Source organism: Dendrobates tinctorius, unplaced genomic scaffold, assembly GCF_039654945.1.
Source record: "Dendrobates tinctorius isolate UK_male_01 unplaced genomic scaffold, ASM3965494v1 ptg000028l, whole genome shotgun sequence".
Taxonomy (NCBI): Eukaryota; Metazoa; Chordata; class Amphibia; order Anura; family Dendrobatidae; genus Dendrobates; species Dendrobates tinctorius.
Genome location: NW_027361696.1, coordinates 68,299,671 through 68,316,989, shown reverse-complemented (window position 1 = coordinate 68,316,989; position 17,319 = coordinate 68,299,671). Strand labels below are relative to the sequence as shown.

Sequence of the window (17,319 nt, the reverse complement as noted above, 5' to 3'; positions counted from 1 at the left end):
CGCCAACAACGACTGGCGTGGTGCTGTTCCAATGGGGTCCTGCAAACAACGGTCTGTCTTCTGGCGGCAGTGGTCAGTCTCCGACACCTTCCGCTGAGCCCCTAGACCATAAGTTGGTGCGGTCAAAGCAAACAGGGTCGTAGCACTGACAGAGTCCAACATGGACTGGCAAGTGTCTACTGGCAAAGTAAACCGCAAATGTCTGTCCAGTGCTGTCCAGTGCTCGGCCACCGATACCAGTAAATCTCTCACGCAGTAAGTCTCTCATACAGCTGTCCCATATCTGTGCTCTGCAGCCAGGAGCTTTTCCCAATCAACTCTCGCTCGGAGTACTCTGACCAACATGGGTGCTGCTGTGCATCTATCAGTCTTGGGGAACCCAGCCCTTGCTTCTCTGCGTGAGCACCGCACTCTGCACATCCGGGCACACGGCGCTCTGCACACATGTAAGGGGTTGAGAGTCTTACCCCTTTAAATATATTTATATATTTTATACCTTAGCGTGCTAATGTATATTTCATGTTGCTGTATTATTTATATATTATGTGTTATTTTTCTGAGCCATGAACTTGGTAGGGACAGTGCAGTTTGGGTTATGGTCACTAGATGGGGCACTGAATCCACTACTTGGTAGATATAGCAGTAGTACACATAAGAGTTAACTATAGGAGGGGTTAGCTGGGGAATAAGCCAGGAAGGTCTTCCTGTATCAGTCAGTCAAGGGCCTGACCCCTTTGTGCTCAGGTGGGCTATATGCCCAAGCTGCCTAACTACCCCATAACGTTAAAGCGTATGCCCAGTCATCCAGGGGTTACACAGAGAAGAGCAAGGTACAGCAGAACCAGCAGTAGAGAGGAAAAGAAAGGAAGGAAGCAGAGGAAGATTGAAGGTCACCGTAAAAGTATAAGGGGGTGGCGTTGCTACGGACCGTAGAGACAAGTTGCCACTTTAAGAGACAGCACCCCCTTGGTTAGAGCAGTGGGACATTCTGCGCTTCCCTGCTGTAAAGACTTTTGGTCTCTTCTGCCAGTACTGGAGGGGAGGGGCTGTTTTTCAGTGTATGAGGAGAGAGCTGAGATTTCTGCAGGAACAACACATGCCTGAGTGTTATGAATGGGTCACCGAGAAGGATGGCAGGAACAGGCTAAGCCACCAGAAGACCAGAGAGGTTGGTAACTAAGCGGATTGCAGACCCCTTATCCTATCTTCACAACTAGCAGTAGCCGTGGAGCACTCCTACAATGACCTAGACGCTTCGTCACAGCCGGAGGACTAGCTAAGCCTAAAGACAGAAGAAATCTAAACTGCCCTGGAGCAGATTCCCAAAGGAATAGACAGCCCCCAAACATATATTGTCGTGAGACAAGATGAGACACAAACACAGGCAGAGAACAGACTGAGCAAATGGTGGGGCCCAAGCTGTCTAGACAGGACAGAAAAGATACTGTCTGCAATCATGCACAAAACCCTGAAAAAGTCCAACACTACTGATATACAAAAAACCTGAGATCACACGATCTCACCCCCGCTAGATCAGCACTCTGGTATAAACTGGCAGCAAAGCAAAAAGATACTAACATAACAGGGGACTGAACAAGCTGCAACATATGAAGCAGGGCCCAGCACTGCCCCCAGCAGGGGGCACGCTGAACCCTAGCAGCAAAACAGAAAGCAAAAAAAAGACAACCAGATTAGATGCAAAGGATTAGCAAAAGAATCACTTAACTGAACCATGCAGATCAGGCAGGGGACAAAAGAGCTCCAAATGCACACTGAGGAAATCACCAGCAACCTCCAAGAGCAGCCAGATCAATTATATGCTCCCAGCCAGTAATCCCAGGTTTCCAACTATCGTCGTCAGGTGGGGAACTTCCATCCACCTGGCCAGCTTCACTACTCTCAGCAACCACTAGAGGGAGCAGAGGGAGCTTCGGTTCAGAGCAAGAGGATTCACAACACCTGAACTGTGAAGGAAAGACTTTGTAAACTCTTCTGTGGAAAACAAGGTGGCTTTCCTATGTTGCCATGAGGAGCCATAAAGAAAAGACAAGAAAGGAATCCAGAGGAGGGAATCCACCGTTTCTAGGAGCATCACTGGACAAGCACACAAGGAAAAGACCACATTGCACAGAGCTTCCAGGAAGAAGTGCGCACCATCTTGGAAAGCTGCAGGCCCCTGGGAATGGACTGAGATACCAACGCTACTTTGAGTGTTAACCTCTTCTGTGCACATGCTAGGGTTTAGGATAGGCTGCAATAGATAGAGCACGGCAGACGTGTGGCCAGGTTAGCAAAGGCCAGATAGGTTATAGTTAGTGTAGCATCATGCATTACTTTACTGTGTTGTCTTGCCAGTTGGATAAATACACTGCGCTGTTATAGTTGGTGCTCCATGCTTTTGACGGTCCAGCTAGAGAATACTATCCTTGTAAATTTCTGGTTCCATATCCCTGTTTCTGCATTTTCCTAAACACTGGATTCCTTGCCTGTAAATAAATTAACCCTTTGTTGTTTGCACCTCATCTTGTGTGCCGTAGTGTTGTGAGTTCATTTTCCCCTTCGTCACTGGGGTCTGGTGAACTCCCTATTCTGGTAAAATAAAGTATTAGACCTGAGTCTAATGAGGATGACTGGCTGAGTGGAGTCACGGACTGGATATAAGGCTGCCGACGCCCTTCTGCCCTGCGTGGGATTTCTCTGCGGACTTCTAGGACACCAGTCTGATTCCTGCTCCTCTAAAGCTAAATTTTCTGTTTTGCCTGTTAGCTGTTTTGTTTTTCGTTTTCCTTGCTTTTCAGTATTCTGCCTTTCCCTGCTGGGGTGAGCTGAATCTCCTTTTGCCTGTAGCTCTGTCTTCAGTATATTCCTGAGTACTGACATAGCTTTTTTGAAGCCTAGCGTCTTCAGGGCCTTTTTCACTGTCAGTCTGTTGGCTCTTATTTTCATAGGGTTTTTCACGGATTGCAGACAGCAGCCGTCCTGTCCTTTTCTATCTAGTTAGCTTGGGCCCCTCTTTGCTCAGTCTATCTTTCTGTCTGTGTTAGTATTTTCATCTTGCTTCACCGTCATTATATGTTGGGGGCTGCCTATTGCTTTGAGGTCTGCTCTGGGGCAGTTTAGATTTTCCCCTTTCTTTCTTTAGGCCTATTTAATTCTCCGGCTGTGATCGAGGGGTCTAGGGCATCGTAGGAACCCCCCACGGCTACTGCTAGTTCTGTTGATAGGTTCAGGGGTCTGCAATCCGATAGCTGCCAACTTCTCTGGTTTTCTGGACTTAGCTAGCATTTCTGTTTTTGCCTCCTACGGTGACTCAATCATAACAGAATCACCCGCCATACCGCAGATCCTAGGGTACTCAATAGCAGGAAAGAATTGTGTTTAAAAAAAAAAAAAAAAAAAGGTGTGTGTATATTCTTTCCTCTATATCTCTGAGGCCGTAGGGGGAATTTTTTTTTCTCTCTCAATGGAGATAAAGCAATTGTCTGATCGTGTGGAGCAGCTCGCTGCGGAAGTGCGGGGAATTTCCGCCTACCTTGCTCGTTCGCATGCTGTTGAACCAAAGATCCCTACAGCTGATGTATTTTTTGGGGATCGATCTAAATTTTTGAGTTTCAAAAATAATTGTAAATTATTTTTTGCCTTGAAGCCTAACTCGTCAGGGAGCTCCGCGCAGCAGGTTAAAATTGTCATCTCTTTGCTGCGTGGTGATCCCCAGGATTGGGAGTTTTCTTTGAAACTAGATGATCCTATTCTGACTAATGTGAACGCATTCTTTCAAGCTTTGGGGTTGTTGTATGACGAACCTAATGCTATTGATCAGGCTGAAAAGACCCTGTTGTCATTGAACCAGGGTCGAGATTCTGCAGAGTTGTACTGTCAAAAGTTCCGAAAGTGGGCGGTCCTTACTACCTGGAATGATAATGCCTTGGCTGCTCTCTTTCGGAAGGGTTTGTCAGAAGCCGTAAAAGATACTATGGTGGGATTTCCTGTTCTCTCTGGTCTGGACGATTCTATGTCATTAGCCATTCAGATTGATCGGCGTTTACGTGAACGCAGGATTGCACGAGAGGTGTTGCCACCGGTTGAACAGACGTCTGAACCTATGCAATGTGATAGAGTTTTGTCTAAGGCGCAACGTCAGGAGTTCAGAAGGCGTAATAAGCTGTGTTTTTTCTGTGGAGATGCCTCGCATATTATTTCTGTTTGTCCTAAACGAGAGAAACGCTTTGCACACACGTTTTCTGTTGGTGGTGTTCAACCTAAGTTTCTTCTGGCAATTACTCTGATCTGCTCCCTGTCCATATTTTCCGCCAAGGCTTTTGTGGATTCGGGAGCAGCGCTAAACCTAATGGACTTGGATTTTGCTAAACATTGTGGATTTCCGATGACACCTCTGCAGATGCCTATCCCTTTGAGGGGGATTGATGCTACTCCTTTGGTTAAAAATAAACCTCAGTTTTGGACCCAGGTGGTCATGCGGGTCGCCCCAGACCATCAAGAAAATTGCAGATTTTTGCTATTGCATGGTCTGCATGATGCCGTTGTTCTGGGGTTTCCCTGGTTGCAAATTCATAATCCAGTTTTGGATTGGAAATCTGTCTCTGTGGTGAGTTGGGGTTGTCAGTGTGCCTTTAGTGAGGCTCCGGTTTTTTCCACCTCTCCTCAGTTGCATGATGTTCCTGACTATTTGGCGGACTTTTATGATGTATTTAGTGAGAATGAGTCTGCGTCTTTGCCTCCTCATAGGAGTTATGACTGTGCAATTGAACTAAGCCCGGGGTGTAAATTTCCCAAGGGTCGGCTCTTCAATTTATCTGTACCCGAGCACGAGGCTATGCGGTCCTATATTAAGGAGGCGTTGGAGAAGGGTCATATTAGACCATCCTCTTCACCCTTAGGTGCCGGTTTTTTTTTTGTGGCCAAAAAGGATGGTTCTTTAAGGCCTTGTATTGATTATCGTGCCCTCAATAAAATTACTATTAAATATCAGTATCCGTTACCCCTGATTTCGGATCTATTCTCTAGAGTTAGAGGTGCTTGCTGGTTTACCAAGCTTGACCTCAGGGGGGCGTATAATCTTATCCGCATTAAGCAGGGGGATGAATGGAAGACGGCGTTTAATACTCCGGAGGGACATTTTGAGTACCTGGTGATGCCTTTTGGGCTCACTAATGCCCCTTCTGTCTTCCAGTGCTTCATGAACGATATTTTCCGAGACTTTGTCGATAAATTTTTGATTATCTATCTGGATGATATTTTGATCTTCTCGAAGGATTGGGATTCTCATGTGGAACATATTCGGACTGTGTTCCGGATCTTGAGGGAGAATTCCCTGTATGTCAAAGGATCGAAATGCCTTTTTGGAGTACAGAGGATTTCTTTTTTGGGATTTATTTTGTCTCCGTCAACTATTGAAATGGACCCGGCCAAGGTACAGGCCATTTATGATTGGGTTCAGCCCACTTCTTTGAAGGCCCTCCAGAAGTTTTTGGGTTTTGCTAATTTTTATCGGAAATTTATAGCAAAGTTTTCTAGTATAGCCAAGCCATTGACTGATCTGACTAAGAAGGGTGCTGATGTGTTGAATTGGTCTCCTGAGGCTGTTGCTTCCTTTCAGGAGCTGAAGCGAAGATTTACCTCCGCCCCGGTTTTGCGGCAACCTGATGTCTCACTCCCGTTCCAGGTAGAGGTGGATGCTTCTGAGATTGGTGCAGGAGCTGTTTTGTCCCAAAAGGATCCTGTAACATCTAAAATGAATCCCTGTGCTTTCTTTTCCCGAAAGTTCTCTCCATCTGAACGTAACTATGATGTGGGGAATCGGGAACTGTTGGCCATGAAATGGGCATTTGAGGAGTGGAGACATTGGTTGGAGGGAGCTAAACATCAAGTTGTGGTCCTCACTGACCACAAGAATTTGATTTACCTAGAGTCGGCTAAACGCTTGAACCCTAGACAGGCTAGGTGGGCCTTGTTTTTTACACGTTTTGATTTTGTGGTCTCTTTTCTTCCTGGAACTAAGAATGTCAAGGCAGACGCCCTCTCTAGGAGTTTCTTTGCTGATTCTCCTGTGGTGACCAAGCCTGCTACCATCTTAGGCGAAGGGGTAGTTCTTTCTGCCATCTCGCCCGATTTGAGACTTGCTCTGCAAGAGTTCCAGGAGGACAAACCTGAGCGTTGTCCCAGTGGAAAGTTGTATGTTCCTGACCAGTGGAAGAAGAGAGTGATGTCTGAAGTTCATTGTTCTGCATTGGCTGGTCATCCAGGTATTTTTGGTACTAGAGATCTGGTGAGTCGCTCTTTTTGGTGGCCCACCTTGTCTCATGATGTCAGGAATTTTGTGCAGTCCTGTGGGACTTGCTCCCGGTCTAAATCTTGTTCTCGCTCTAGGTGGTTGTTAATGCCTTTGCCGGTCCCCAGGAGGCCATGGACCCATATTTCAATGGATTTCATCTCTGATATGCCCGTCTCTCAAAGAATGACTGTTATTTGGGTGATTTGTGATAGGTTCTCTAAGATGGTTCATCTTGTACCACTCCCTAAGTTGCCATCTTCCTCTGAGTTGGTGCCCCTGTTTTTGCAACAGGTGGTTCGCTTAAACGGGATTCCTGAGAACATTGTATCTGACAGAGGAGTTCAGTTTGTGTCTAGATTTTGGAGGACTTTCTGTTCCAAGCTGGGAATTCAGTTGTCCTTCTCCTTTGCTTTTCACCCTCAGACCAATGGGCAGACAGAGAGAACAAACCAGACCTTGGAGTCGTATTTGAGATGTTTTATTTCCGCTGATCAGGATGATTGGGTTTCATTTTTGCCCTTGGCCGAATTTGCTTTAAATAATAGAGCTAGTTCTGCCACTTTGATGTCACCTTTTTTTTGTAACTTTGGGTTTCATCCTCGATTTTCTTCAGGGCAGGTGGAGCCTTCTGCCTGCCCAGGTGTTGACACTGTGGTGTGTTGTGAGTTCATTTTCCCCTTCACTACTGAGGCCCGAGGAACTCCCTCTTCTGGTGAAGAAAGGTAGTGAGCCTGATTGTCAAACACCTGGGGCTGATGATGATGACTGGCTGAGTGGAGTTGATGACTGGATATAAGGCTGCCGACGCCCTTCTGGCCTGCGGGTGATTTCTCTGTGGACTTCTAGGAAACCAGTCTGATTCCTGCTCATCTAAAGCTAAGATTTCTGCTTTGCCTTTTTGCATTAGTGTTTTGTTTTCCTTGCTTTTCTGGATTCTACCATTCCCTGCTGGGGTGAGCTGAATCTCCTTTTGCCTGTTGCTCTGTCTTCAGAATATTCCTGAGTACTGACATAGCCTTTTTTGAAGCCTACCGTCTTCAGGGCCTTTTTTACTGTCAGTTGTTGGCTCTTATTTCATAGGGTTTTTCACGGATTGCAGACAGCAGCCTTCCTGTCCTTTCCTATCTAAGCTAGCTGGGGCCCCATCTTTGCTCAGTCTATCTTTCTGTCTGTGTTTTGTTCTTTCTTCTTGCTTCACCGTCATTATATGTGGAGGGCTGCCTTTTGCTTTGGGGTCTGCTCTGGGGCAGTTTAGATTTCCCTTTCTGTCTTTAGGCTATGTAGTCCTCCGGCTGTGATCGAGGGGCCTAGGGCATTGTAGGAGCCCCCCACGGCTACTGCTAGTTGTGTTGATAGGTTCAGGGGTCTGCAATCCGATAGCTGCCAACTTCTCTGGTTTTCTGGACTTAGCTAGCATTTCTATTTTTGCCTCCTACGGTGACTCAATCATAACAGTGGTGGAGAGAATGCACCAGATCTGGGACCAAGTGGTGGATAAGTTATCTCTCTCCCAGGAAAAGGCCCAGCGGTTTTCCAATCGACATAGGACCATTGGTCCCCAGTTTAAGATTGGTGATATGGTGTGGTTATCATCAAAAAATATTGCTATGAAGGTGGCTTCTCCTAAGTTTAAGCCTAGATTTATTGGACCTTACAAGATTTTGGAGATTATTAATCCGGTCTCTTTTCGTTTGGCTCTTCCTGTCACATTTAAAATCCATAATGTGTTCCATAAGTCCTTGTTGAAGAGGTTTGTTGAACCAGTTGTTCCTGGGGTGGCACCTCCAGACCCTGTATTGGTTGAAGGTAACATGGAATATGAGGTAGAGAAAATAATGGATTCCCGTCTGGCTAGACGGAGACTCCAGTATTTGGTTAAGTGGAAGGGTTATGGTCAGGAGGATAATTCCTGGGTCTCTGCCTCTGATATTCATGCCAAAAGATTGGTGCGTGCATTTCATCGGGCTCACCCTGATCGCCTTGGTGGCGTGGTTGAGGGTTCGGTGACCCCTCCTCAAGGGGGAGGTACTGTTGTGAGTTCATTTTCCCCTTCATCACTGGGGTCTGGTGAACTCCCTATTCTGGTAAAGGAAGGTAATGAGCCTGATTATCAGGCACCTGAGTCTAATGAGAATGACTGGCTGAGTGGAGTCACGGACTGGATATAAGGCTGCCGACGCCCTTCTGCCCTGCGGGGGATTTCTCTGTGGACTTCTAGGACACCAGTCTGATTCCTGCTCCTCTAAAGCTAAGTTTTCTGTTTTGCCTGTTAGCTGTTTTGTTTTTTTGTTTTCCTTACTTTTCAGTATTCTGCCTTTCCCTGCTGGGGTGAGCTGAATCTCCTTTTGCCTGTAGCTCTGTCTTCAGTATATTCATGAGTACTGACATAGCTTTTTTGAAGCCTAGCGTCTTCAGTGCCTTTTTCACTGTCAGTCTGTTGGCTCTTATTTTCATAGGGTTTTTCACGGATTGCAGACAGCAGCCTTCCTGTCCTTTTCTATCTAGTTAGCTTGGGCCCCTCTTTGCTCAGTCTATCTTTCTGTCTGTGTTAGTATTTTCATCTTGCTTCACCGTCATTATATGTTGGGGGCTGCCTATTGCTTTGGGGTCTGCTCTGGGGCAGTTTAGATTTTCCCCTTTCTTTCTTTAGGCCTATTTAATTCTCCGGCTGTGATCGAGGGGTCTAGGGCATCGTAGGAACCCCCCACGGCTACTGCTAGTTGTGTTGATAGGTTCAGGGGTCTGCAATCCGATAGCTGCCAACTCTGGTTTTCTGGACTTAGCTAGCATTTCTGTTTTTGCCTCCTACGGTGACTTAATCATAACACCGTAGTCTCCCTGCATTGTGGTGGTCCCCTGTCCATTACTACAAAAGTGTGCAGGCAGGTCACTCCAGATTGTGGTGGATAGCTACATGGGCTAAATCTCTGATGTCCGGGGCGAAACGGGCAGAAGAGCGCTTCAACGTGGTGACGCTTTACAGGGTGGACACTGAGGGGCCGTCTGAGACGCTCCATCCCACGGAAACACTTGGTGACTCAAGGAACACAAAGAAGGGAAAGATGAAGTAATGTGCTGTCTTTACTGTGATGGAAATGCTGGAAACTATATGGATATGCTGTGTCCTGAATTAATTAAATCTGTTCAGTTAACAGTTGCCCTGGACTGTGTCTCTATTCATTGGGATCCAGGATCAGCTTCAAGTCACCGCAGCAAAGAAGACGCTGACAGCACCGTGAGTACTGATTGTACTACGCAAGAGAAGAGGTACCTTTTCCTGTAGAGGGAGGCCAGGGTATACAATGCCAGAGATACTGAGCCAAGACTACTGCCCTGGCTGACCTTTACACACACACTGTCTCACCGGAGCGCCCGCTGAAGTTCTGCTGGAGCACGGCTCCACACTCACTCACTTTCTTTCTCTAGAGAGCGCCGCACACCTGCCTCTGCTCTCACTGCCAGCGGGGAACAGACCCTTTCTTCTCATGCTTTCTCCTCACTGCCTGGCTTAGCCACACTCCCTCTTCCTGAGTCATGGGGCCTGTCCTGTCCCCTATTCTTTCCCCAAGGCAACATGGGATGCAGCCTCAGCAGCTTCGGACCCTTAATGTTCCAGGCACCTGCAGCCTGGTCTTCCTCCTTACAGTTACTTTCTGGTCTATGTTGCCTGGTAGATGTAGGAAAGCTGTCTTGATTAGTATAGAAGAGCTGTGTTTGTCATACTGTCTGAGGTCTCATTCAGACTTCAATGATTTTTCTTGCTCGCTAAAAAAATTACCAATTTTCATCAAGAGTTTTGGATCAGAATCTCAGCAGGGTTTGGTCAAAGTTTCCATTTTTTCCATATGCCAAAAAAAGAGCTGGTGGAGGTTTCTCAAGCTTCTACTTTCAGTCAGTGAAAAATGGACAGAACACAGATGGCATCCGAGAGCTGCCCGATTTTATCACAAATCTGTAGAATTACATTTGCATATGTCTCTGTGTCTTGGAGCGGATTGCTAAGGACCACAAAGAGTGATGAGTTCTACTTCAATGGAATTCTTCAGAGGCTGGACAGACATCTGTCTGAGATGGTTTAGTGAATCCTGCATTGAGTAGGGGGGTGGACACGATGACCCTGGAAGTCCCTTACAACTCTAACATTCTAGGATTCTATGACGTATTCAGATGTCAGTTTTTCACGTATGAGTTCTATCTGCGTTTTTCCCTGATTAATCTCATACCTATCACAGTTTATGGGGCAGTTAATGTGTCCGATTATTTTTGTGAAGCACAAAAGCACGAAGACTTGTCTGATTTTGATCCAAATCTTGTATCAAACCCCCAAAAGGATCCGTGAAAATTTTCTTTGTTTTTTCATGGACCCTTTGATATAAGAAGTTTGAGAAACCTCCATCAGTTCATTTTTTCCTTCGAGAAAAACTGATGAAACTCTGATGGTAAAAACTCACCTTGACCAAACGATGATGAAAAACACTGATGAAACTTTGACCGCTTTTTTGTGTATGAGTAGAGTCACTGACGTGTGAATGAGTTCTTATGTTATTTGAACTGAATTGCCCAAAAAAAAAGTTTGATGACAAACGGAGCTCGACCCTAGCAGTATATAGATGTCATTATGTGTTTTACACCACTCCAGAATGAACACATACAATCAGATACGAGAAAAATGACTGACACCATTTGGACACAAGGACCAAAAAAATGGATGAAAATTGGATCCAATATGGTTCATTTACTGAAGATGGTAAAAGATCCCCATAATGACAGTGACCTATAAAAATGTCTAATTCTATTTGTCCTTAGATGTATTGTGTAAAAGAATCAATAGCTTGTTTGGAACCCCCTGTTGGGTTAGTAGGAGGCCATGATGGACATATGTGGCAATCCAAAATATACAAATGGAGAAGTGCTGGTCCAGACAACGATTTTAGAGCCTGTCTAAGCGATCCGATCAGCTTGTTAATAAGCGTTTTCATCACTTGTTAATGGATCTGTGGTAATTTGGGATGCATGGGGCCAATAATTGGGAAGAAGCATGTTTATGAACGCTTATTTTGCTAATTGTCGGCCCACGATTATTAAATCAAGACGATTGAAGTTATTTGTATCAAATTTATTACAGCCGCATGTCTTTAGATACATTGGCCAAACATTGCTTTAAAGGGAATCTGTCAGTAGGATTCACCCTCCTAAGTCGTCTATACAGGCATGTAGGTCATAGGAAACAGAATAAAATGATACCTTGATATCTGAGATCGAATGTCTTATTCCTGAGAAATCTACATTTTTCTTAATATGTAAATGAGCTGCTGCGATCAATGGGCCGGACATAGATCTCCCTTAAAATCTGCCTCCATAGATTATTTTACATGTAAGGTGGAGTTCCCAGTGTAAGACATGTAGATCAGGATAGCAGACTGAGTCATTACATGTCTCACACTGGTAACTCTCCCTTTCATTTACAATAAGCTCTGAAAGTAGAGTCTCAGCAGATCTTTGTCCGGCCCATACTTCTTAACAACTCATTTACATATTAAGAAAAATGTAGATTTCTCTGGAATAAAACATCGAATCTCAGATATCAAGGTATCATTTTATTCAGCTTCCTATGCCCTACATGCCCATATAGACAGCTTTGGAGGGTTGATCCTTCTGTCAGATATCCTTTAAAATAGAAGTCGTTTTCCACATCATTAACTTCTCATCTTTTCTCCATCCTTTTGAAAATTGGAAATAGTTGGCATTTTTAATGTAGCTGTAGTAAAAGCACTGCATTTTTATTATGACTTGCTGAATCTGGGATCTGAATTGGTTTTGGGATCTTAGGTCTGAATACAATATGGGGGTCTAAATTATTTTTCAGGATTCTCATAGTAAAACTGCCTCAGACAATAAATGTGCAATAACTGGTGACTCGGTCTGGGAAATTTGCATATTACGGGCTAATCACTTAAGGTCTCATCAGCGGGTTACCCCCTTAAACAATACTGTGCTATTTCCTAGTTATCTAGGAAATGTTACATATATTTTTGGCATTTGTTTTCTTTTTATGTATGTTATGTTTTTGTGTAATAGTTTTTACTGCTTTTAGACAAGTACAAGTTGTCAGACGAGTTTAGGGAGACGGTTAGGGCGGCCGAAGAGTCACTGAAAGAAAGTCAATATTTAGTCTACACAACAAAACTGAGCTCAGTGTGAGCATATTTGTTTTAGGATTTAAAAAAGTAATTTTTTCATCAATTTTTTTTTCTAATGATACTTTTATGATAAAATTATGTTTTTAAATGCTTTTTTTAATATTGTTCTAAAACATAACTCTGATTTCAGGTTTGTGACATGGAGTTTGGCTGCAGATATATTTATGTAGATGACCCCAAAGGTCAAAATAACGCGCGCCCTGAAAGTCTCCAGCCTCCAGTGATGGTACCGCAGTCCCAATTTGGTACGTACATATATATAATTTGGGTGACCTTAAGAGCAGCACTTACAAGCTATATAGCAAACAGCTTGTAAATGCTGTACTCTTTGCCTATGAGTCCTAGACAATGTCACCAATGAAAGGAAACCAATAAAATTAAAAATTCTTAAGAATGGAGAGGAAATTTACAAGCATTTCGTAATTTTACGCATTGCAAAAGATTACATCTGCCATCAAAAGCTCACAGGACCTCAGGCATGACTGGGCAGACTCATACATAATGCCTGGCAGGGGCAATCATAGCCAATGTAAAAGCAGAGGCATGGAATGCAGCAACCACTTTAGGGTGAATCTGGATAGGACGTCACAGCTCACAGCTTAGACACAGAGATATGCTGAGAAAGCCATAAAACTGTGAAAAAGTTCTACAGATAGTATGTGACGGTGAAGGCAGGTACAGGGTCGGCTGCTGTGGGATGGAACTGAGTTCTCTTTGCCTTGAAATCTTGACATGAGTGTGATGTGCTGTAGGATGTGGAGCGCCCGCTAGGGCAAGTGGGGTACTCTGTACCAGGCCGCTTTCTTAAAGGGGCAGTGTCACAGCGGCGGTGACCCGGTCCGTGGCCCTGGGCGTCCAATGAGATGGGAAAGTATTTACAAGGGGATGAGAAGTAAAGAGTTTTTATATTAAGTGTTCGTGATGCCACCTGTGATATCTGATCAATAGTGACCAGCGCTGCAGTTCAGATCCTCTGGGACAGATGGTGGGATGCAGCAGAGGTGTAATAGCTCTCCACAGGTAGAGCTGTAGTCCCAGGGCAGTGGTGATTAGTTGAAGATGTAATGGCTGCTAGTGTTAGATGCAGCAGTGCTGGATGAGTGTAGAGGAAAGAATTCAAAGGACACAGTGGAGTACTGTTCCAAAGCTTTACTCACAGTTTCTGGTGCACACAGATGCCCGCTTCAGTACCATGTTCTTCAGGTGAGGGGCTCAGTCAACTCCTAGATCAATGAAGTACACCTTCCAAGCACTTCTTTCAATATGTGACTTCCCTGGCCATCTCCACAGTGCTGCTTTTCACTTGCCTACCCTTCCAGCACCTCACAGTCAGTGTCCCAGTCCAGCTGCCGCAGATCCTGTCGGACGTGACCCACTATGTTTCCTTGATACTTCCTGGCTGCCTTCCTGGAGAAGATAATTGTGGTAGTTGGCTGTGGCCCCTAAAGTTGCCACAGCTGTCGGCTTGCTAGCTGAGTCCTGTTGTCCACTCCACTAGGCTAGGGGCTGAGACCCTTCTACGACCTGGATTCTCCCCCACTTGACATCCATCAGCATGAAACGAGCCCCACAGGGAGCTTTCTCCACCCGTGCCTCTGGGAGAACCCCTTTTCCCTCTCAGGGAACTTCCATCCCAAGATCACTCCGTCCAGCAGGTCCTCCTGACTAGGAGCTGCTGCAGACACATCCACTGACTCCCTTCCCCTAAAGGGAACTGATCTGACTTCCTATCAGTTCTCCCGCTCTAAACCTAAGCTCCATCCACCTCCCAACACCCTTCATGAACCAAGCAGGGGTCATAAAGGGTGCCCTGCTGTTCTAAGTGTGTGTTGGGTGCAGGTGTGTGAGTGTGGTCAGGTGTCTCCATCTTACCTGGGATAGTGGGGTACTACACCTCTGGCTGAGGTGCAGTACCTGTGTGGCGACTGAACCCTCAGGGGTGCCACAGATGCATGCTGTAGTCACTTGAAGTTCAGGAGTCCTTGTTACTTCCCTGTCCATGGGACTGGATTCCACCTCACACATGACAGGAGACCTTAGGACCAGTTCAACAGGTTCAGATTTACAGCACAATTTGGATACATGTGGTTGTGGCACACCGAGTGAGGCAGAATCCCCTCCAGAGGATGTTTCCTTTGTCCAGTGTACTATCAGTCTTTGACTCAATTGTGGTGCCCCTGTGGGCTCAGTCGCCACAGAGGTACTGCACCTCCTCCTGAGGTGTGGTACCCCACCATCCAGGTAAGGTGGAGACACCTGACCACGCTCCAACACCTGCATCCCACACAACATAGTAGTGTAGCAAAGCACCCTTTGGTGGCTCCCTGCTTGGAACACGAAGCGTGCTGGGAGGCGGGTGGAGTTTAGTCTGCACTAAAAGAGCGGGAAGAGTGTAGGATTTAGTCAGTTTGTCACAGGAGTCTCACAAGGTCAGTCTGTGAAAAGAGATCCCCTGGGTGGGATGAATGAAGGAAGTGCTGCAGCCGACCTCAGTGACCTGGGTCCGCAGGCACAGGAAAGGAACATTGATAGAAAGCCTGACTCTCCATAAGAAGGAAAAGGATTAGTACGGAACATGAGGAGAAGAAGAGAACTAGGGATTAGGGTTAGAGGAGAACCCTTCCCAAGTTCTAAGAGCAAGGCCGGGGTCCGGTGTTAGGAATGGGTCACCGAGGAGAAAAAAGGAAAACAAGCTAAGCCACAGAAAACCAGAGTGGTTGGTAACTATGCAGATTGCAGATCCCTGATCTTACCACACAACTAGCAGTAGCCGTGGAGCGTGCCTACGATGAACCTAGACGCCTCGTCATGGCCGGAGGACTACATAAGCCTAAAGCAAGAAAAGGGAAAACTAACTGCCACAGAGCAGACCCCAAAGGAATAGATAGCCCCCACACATGTATTGACGGTGAAAAAAGATGAAGGCACAAACACAGGCAGGAAAATAGGCTGAGCAAATGATGGGGCCCAAACTAACTAGACAGGAAAGGAAAGGGAAGACACTGTCTGCAACCTGCAAAAAACCCTACAAAAATAATGTCCAACACTTCTGATAGCAAAATTAACCCTGAAGTCACTAGACTTCTCCCACTATATCAGCACTCTTAAATATTCTGAGACAGAGCAAAAAGAGACCGAACCTGTAAGGGACAAAAAGCCAATTGGCAAAATACTGATAAATAAGAGTGGAAATTCAGCTCAGCCCCCAGCTGGGGCTGGCAGACCACACAAAAAACTGAATAGACCAACAAAATCAAGTGTGAACATTAGCAGAAAAACTTAGCTTTAGATGACTGGAACAGAGCTGAAAACCAAGAGCTGACAAGCCAGAAGGAATCACCAGCAACTGAATAGGGCGTCGGCTGTCTTAAATCCAATCTGAGAATCCTGAGATCCAATCGTCATCCTCATTCTCAAGTGGCAGATGTCCACCGATCAAACCAGCCGCACCACCTCCCGTCACCGCCAGAGGGAGTCCAGAAGAGGAACTCACAACTGGTGAACCCGAAAATGAACTCACAACAGTACCCCCCCTTGAGGAGGGGTCACCGAACCCTCATCCACGCCACCAGGCCGATCAGGATGGGCCCAGTGAAAAGCACGAGCCAATCTATTGGCATGAATATCGGAGGCAGAGACCCAAGAATTATTCTCCTGACATAACCCTTCCATTTGACCAAATACTGGAGTCTCTGTCTAACCAAACGAGAATCCAATATTTTCTCTACCTCATATTCCACAATGCTTTCGACCAACACAGGGTCAGGAGGTGCTGCCATAGGAACCACTGGCTCAACAAACCTCTTCAACAAAGATTTGTGAAATACGTTATGGATCTTGAACGTAACTGGAATAGCCAATCGAAACGAAACAGGATTAAGAATTTCCAAAATCTTATAAGGACCAATAAATCTTGGCTTAAATTTAGGAGATGCAACCTTCATAGGAATATTCTTAGATGACAACCAAACCATATCACCCACTTTAAACCGGGGACCAATGGTCCTATGCCGGTTGGAAAACCGCTGGGCCTTTTCCTGAGAGAGTGACAACTTATCCACCACTTGGTTCCATATCTGCTGCATTCTCTTAACCACAGTGTCTACACCTGGGCAGGACGAAGATTCCACTTGCCATGAAGAGAATCGAGGATGAAACCCAAAATTACAGAAAAAGGGTGACATCAAAGTGGCAGAACTAGCTCTATTGTTCAGTGCGAATTCGGCCAAGGGCAAAAATGAGACCCAATCATCCTGATCAGCAGATATAAAACATCTCAAATAAGACTCCAAGGTCTGGTTTGTTCTCTCAGTCTGTCCATTGGTCTGGGGATGAAACGCGGAGGAGAAGGATAACTGAATTCCCAGATTGGAACAAAAGGCTTTCCAGAATCTGGAAACAAACTGGACTCCTCTGTCGGACACAATGTTCTCAGGAATCCCATGCAACCGAACCACCTGTTGTAAAAACAAGGGCACCAACTCAGCAGAAGATGGCAACTTTGGGAGTGGTACAAGATGGACCATCTTCGAAAATCTATCACAAATCACCCAGATAACAGTCATTCTCTGAGAGACAGGAAGATCAGAAATAAAATCCATTGAGATATGGGTCTCTGGTCTCTTGGGCACCGGCAAGGGCATCAGCAACCCACTAGAACGAGAACAGGGTTTAGACCGAGAACAAGTCCCACAGGACTGTACAAAATTCCTGACGTCACGTGATAAAGCAGGCCACCAAAAGGACCGACTCACCAAATCTCTGGTACCAAAAATACCTGGATGACCAGACAATGCGGAGCAATGAATTTCAGACATCACTCTCTTT

The 17,319-nt window shown here is 45.7% G+C and overlaps 1 protein-coding gene across 3 annotated transcripts in view; it reads left to right on the top strand.

Moving 5' to 3' along the window:
• Positions 1-17,319, top strand: part of LOC141085508 (circularly permutated Ras protein 1-like) — a 209,060-nt gene that overhangs the window by 26,423 nt on the left and 165,318 nt on the right. The window contains exons 2-3 of one of the 3 annotated variants that reach the window (XM_073570921.1): positions 9,441-9,559; positions 12,623-12,737. In XM_073570921.1, coding sequence (XP_073427022.1) covers positions 12,632-12,737 — 106 coding nt within the window. In that variant the 5' untranslated portion in view covers positions 9,441-9,559; positions 12,623-12,631. The remainder of the gene's footprint in view (positions 1-9,440; positions 9,560-12,622; positions 12,738-17,319) is intronic. The other 2 variants (XM_073570920.1, XM_073570922.1) reach the window with 2 other exon arrangements.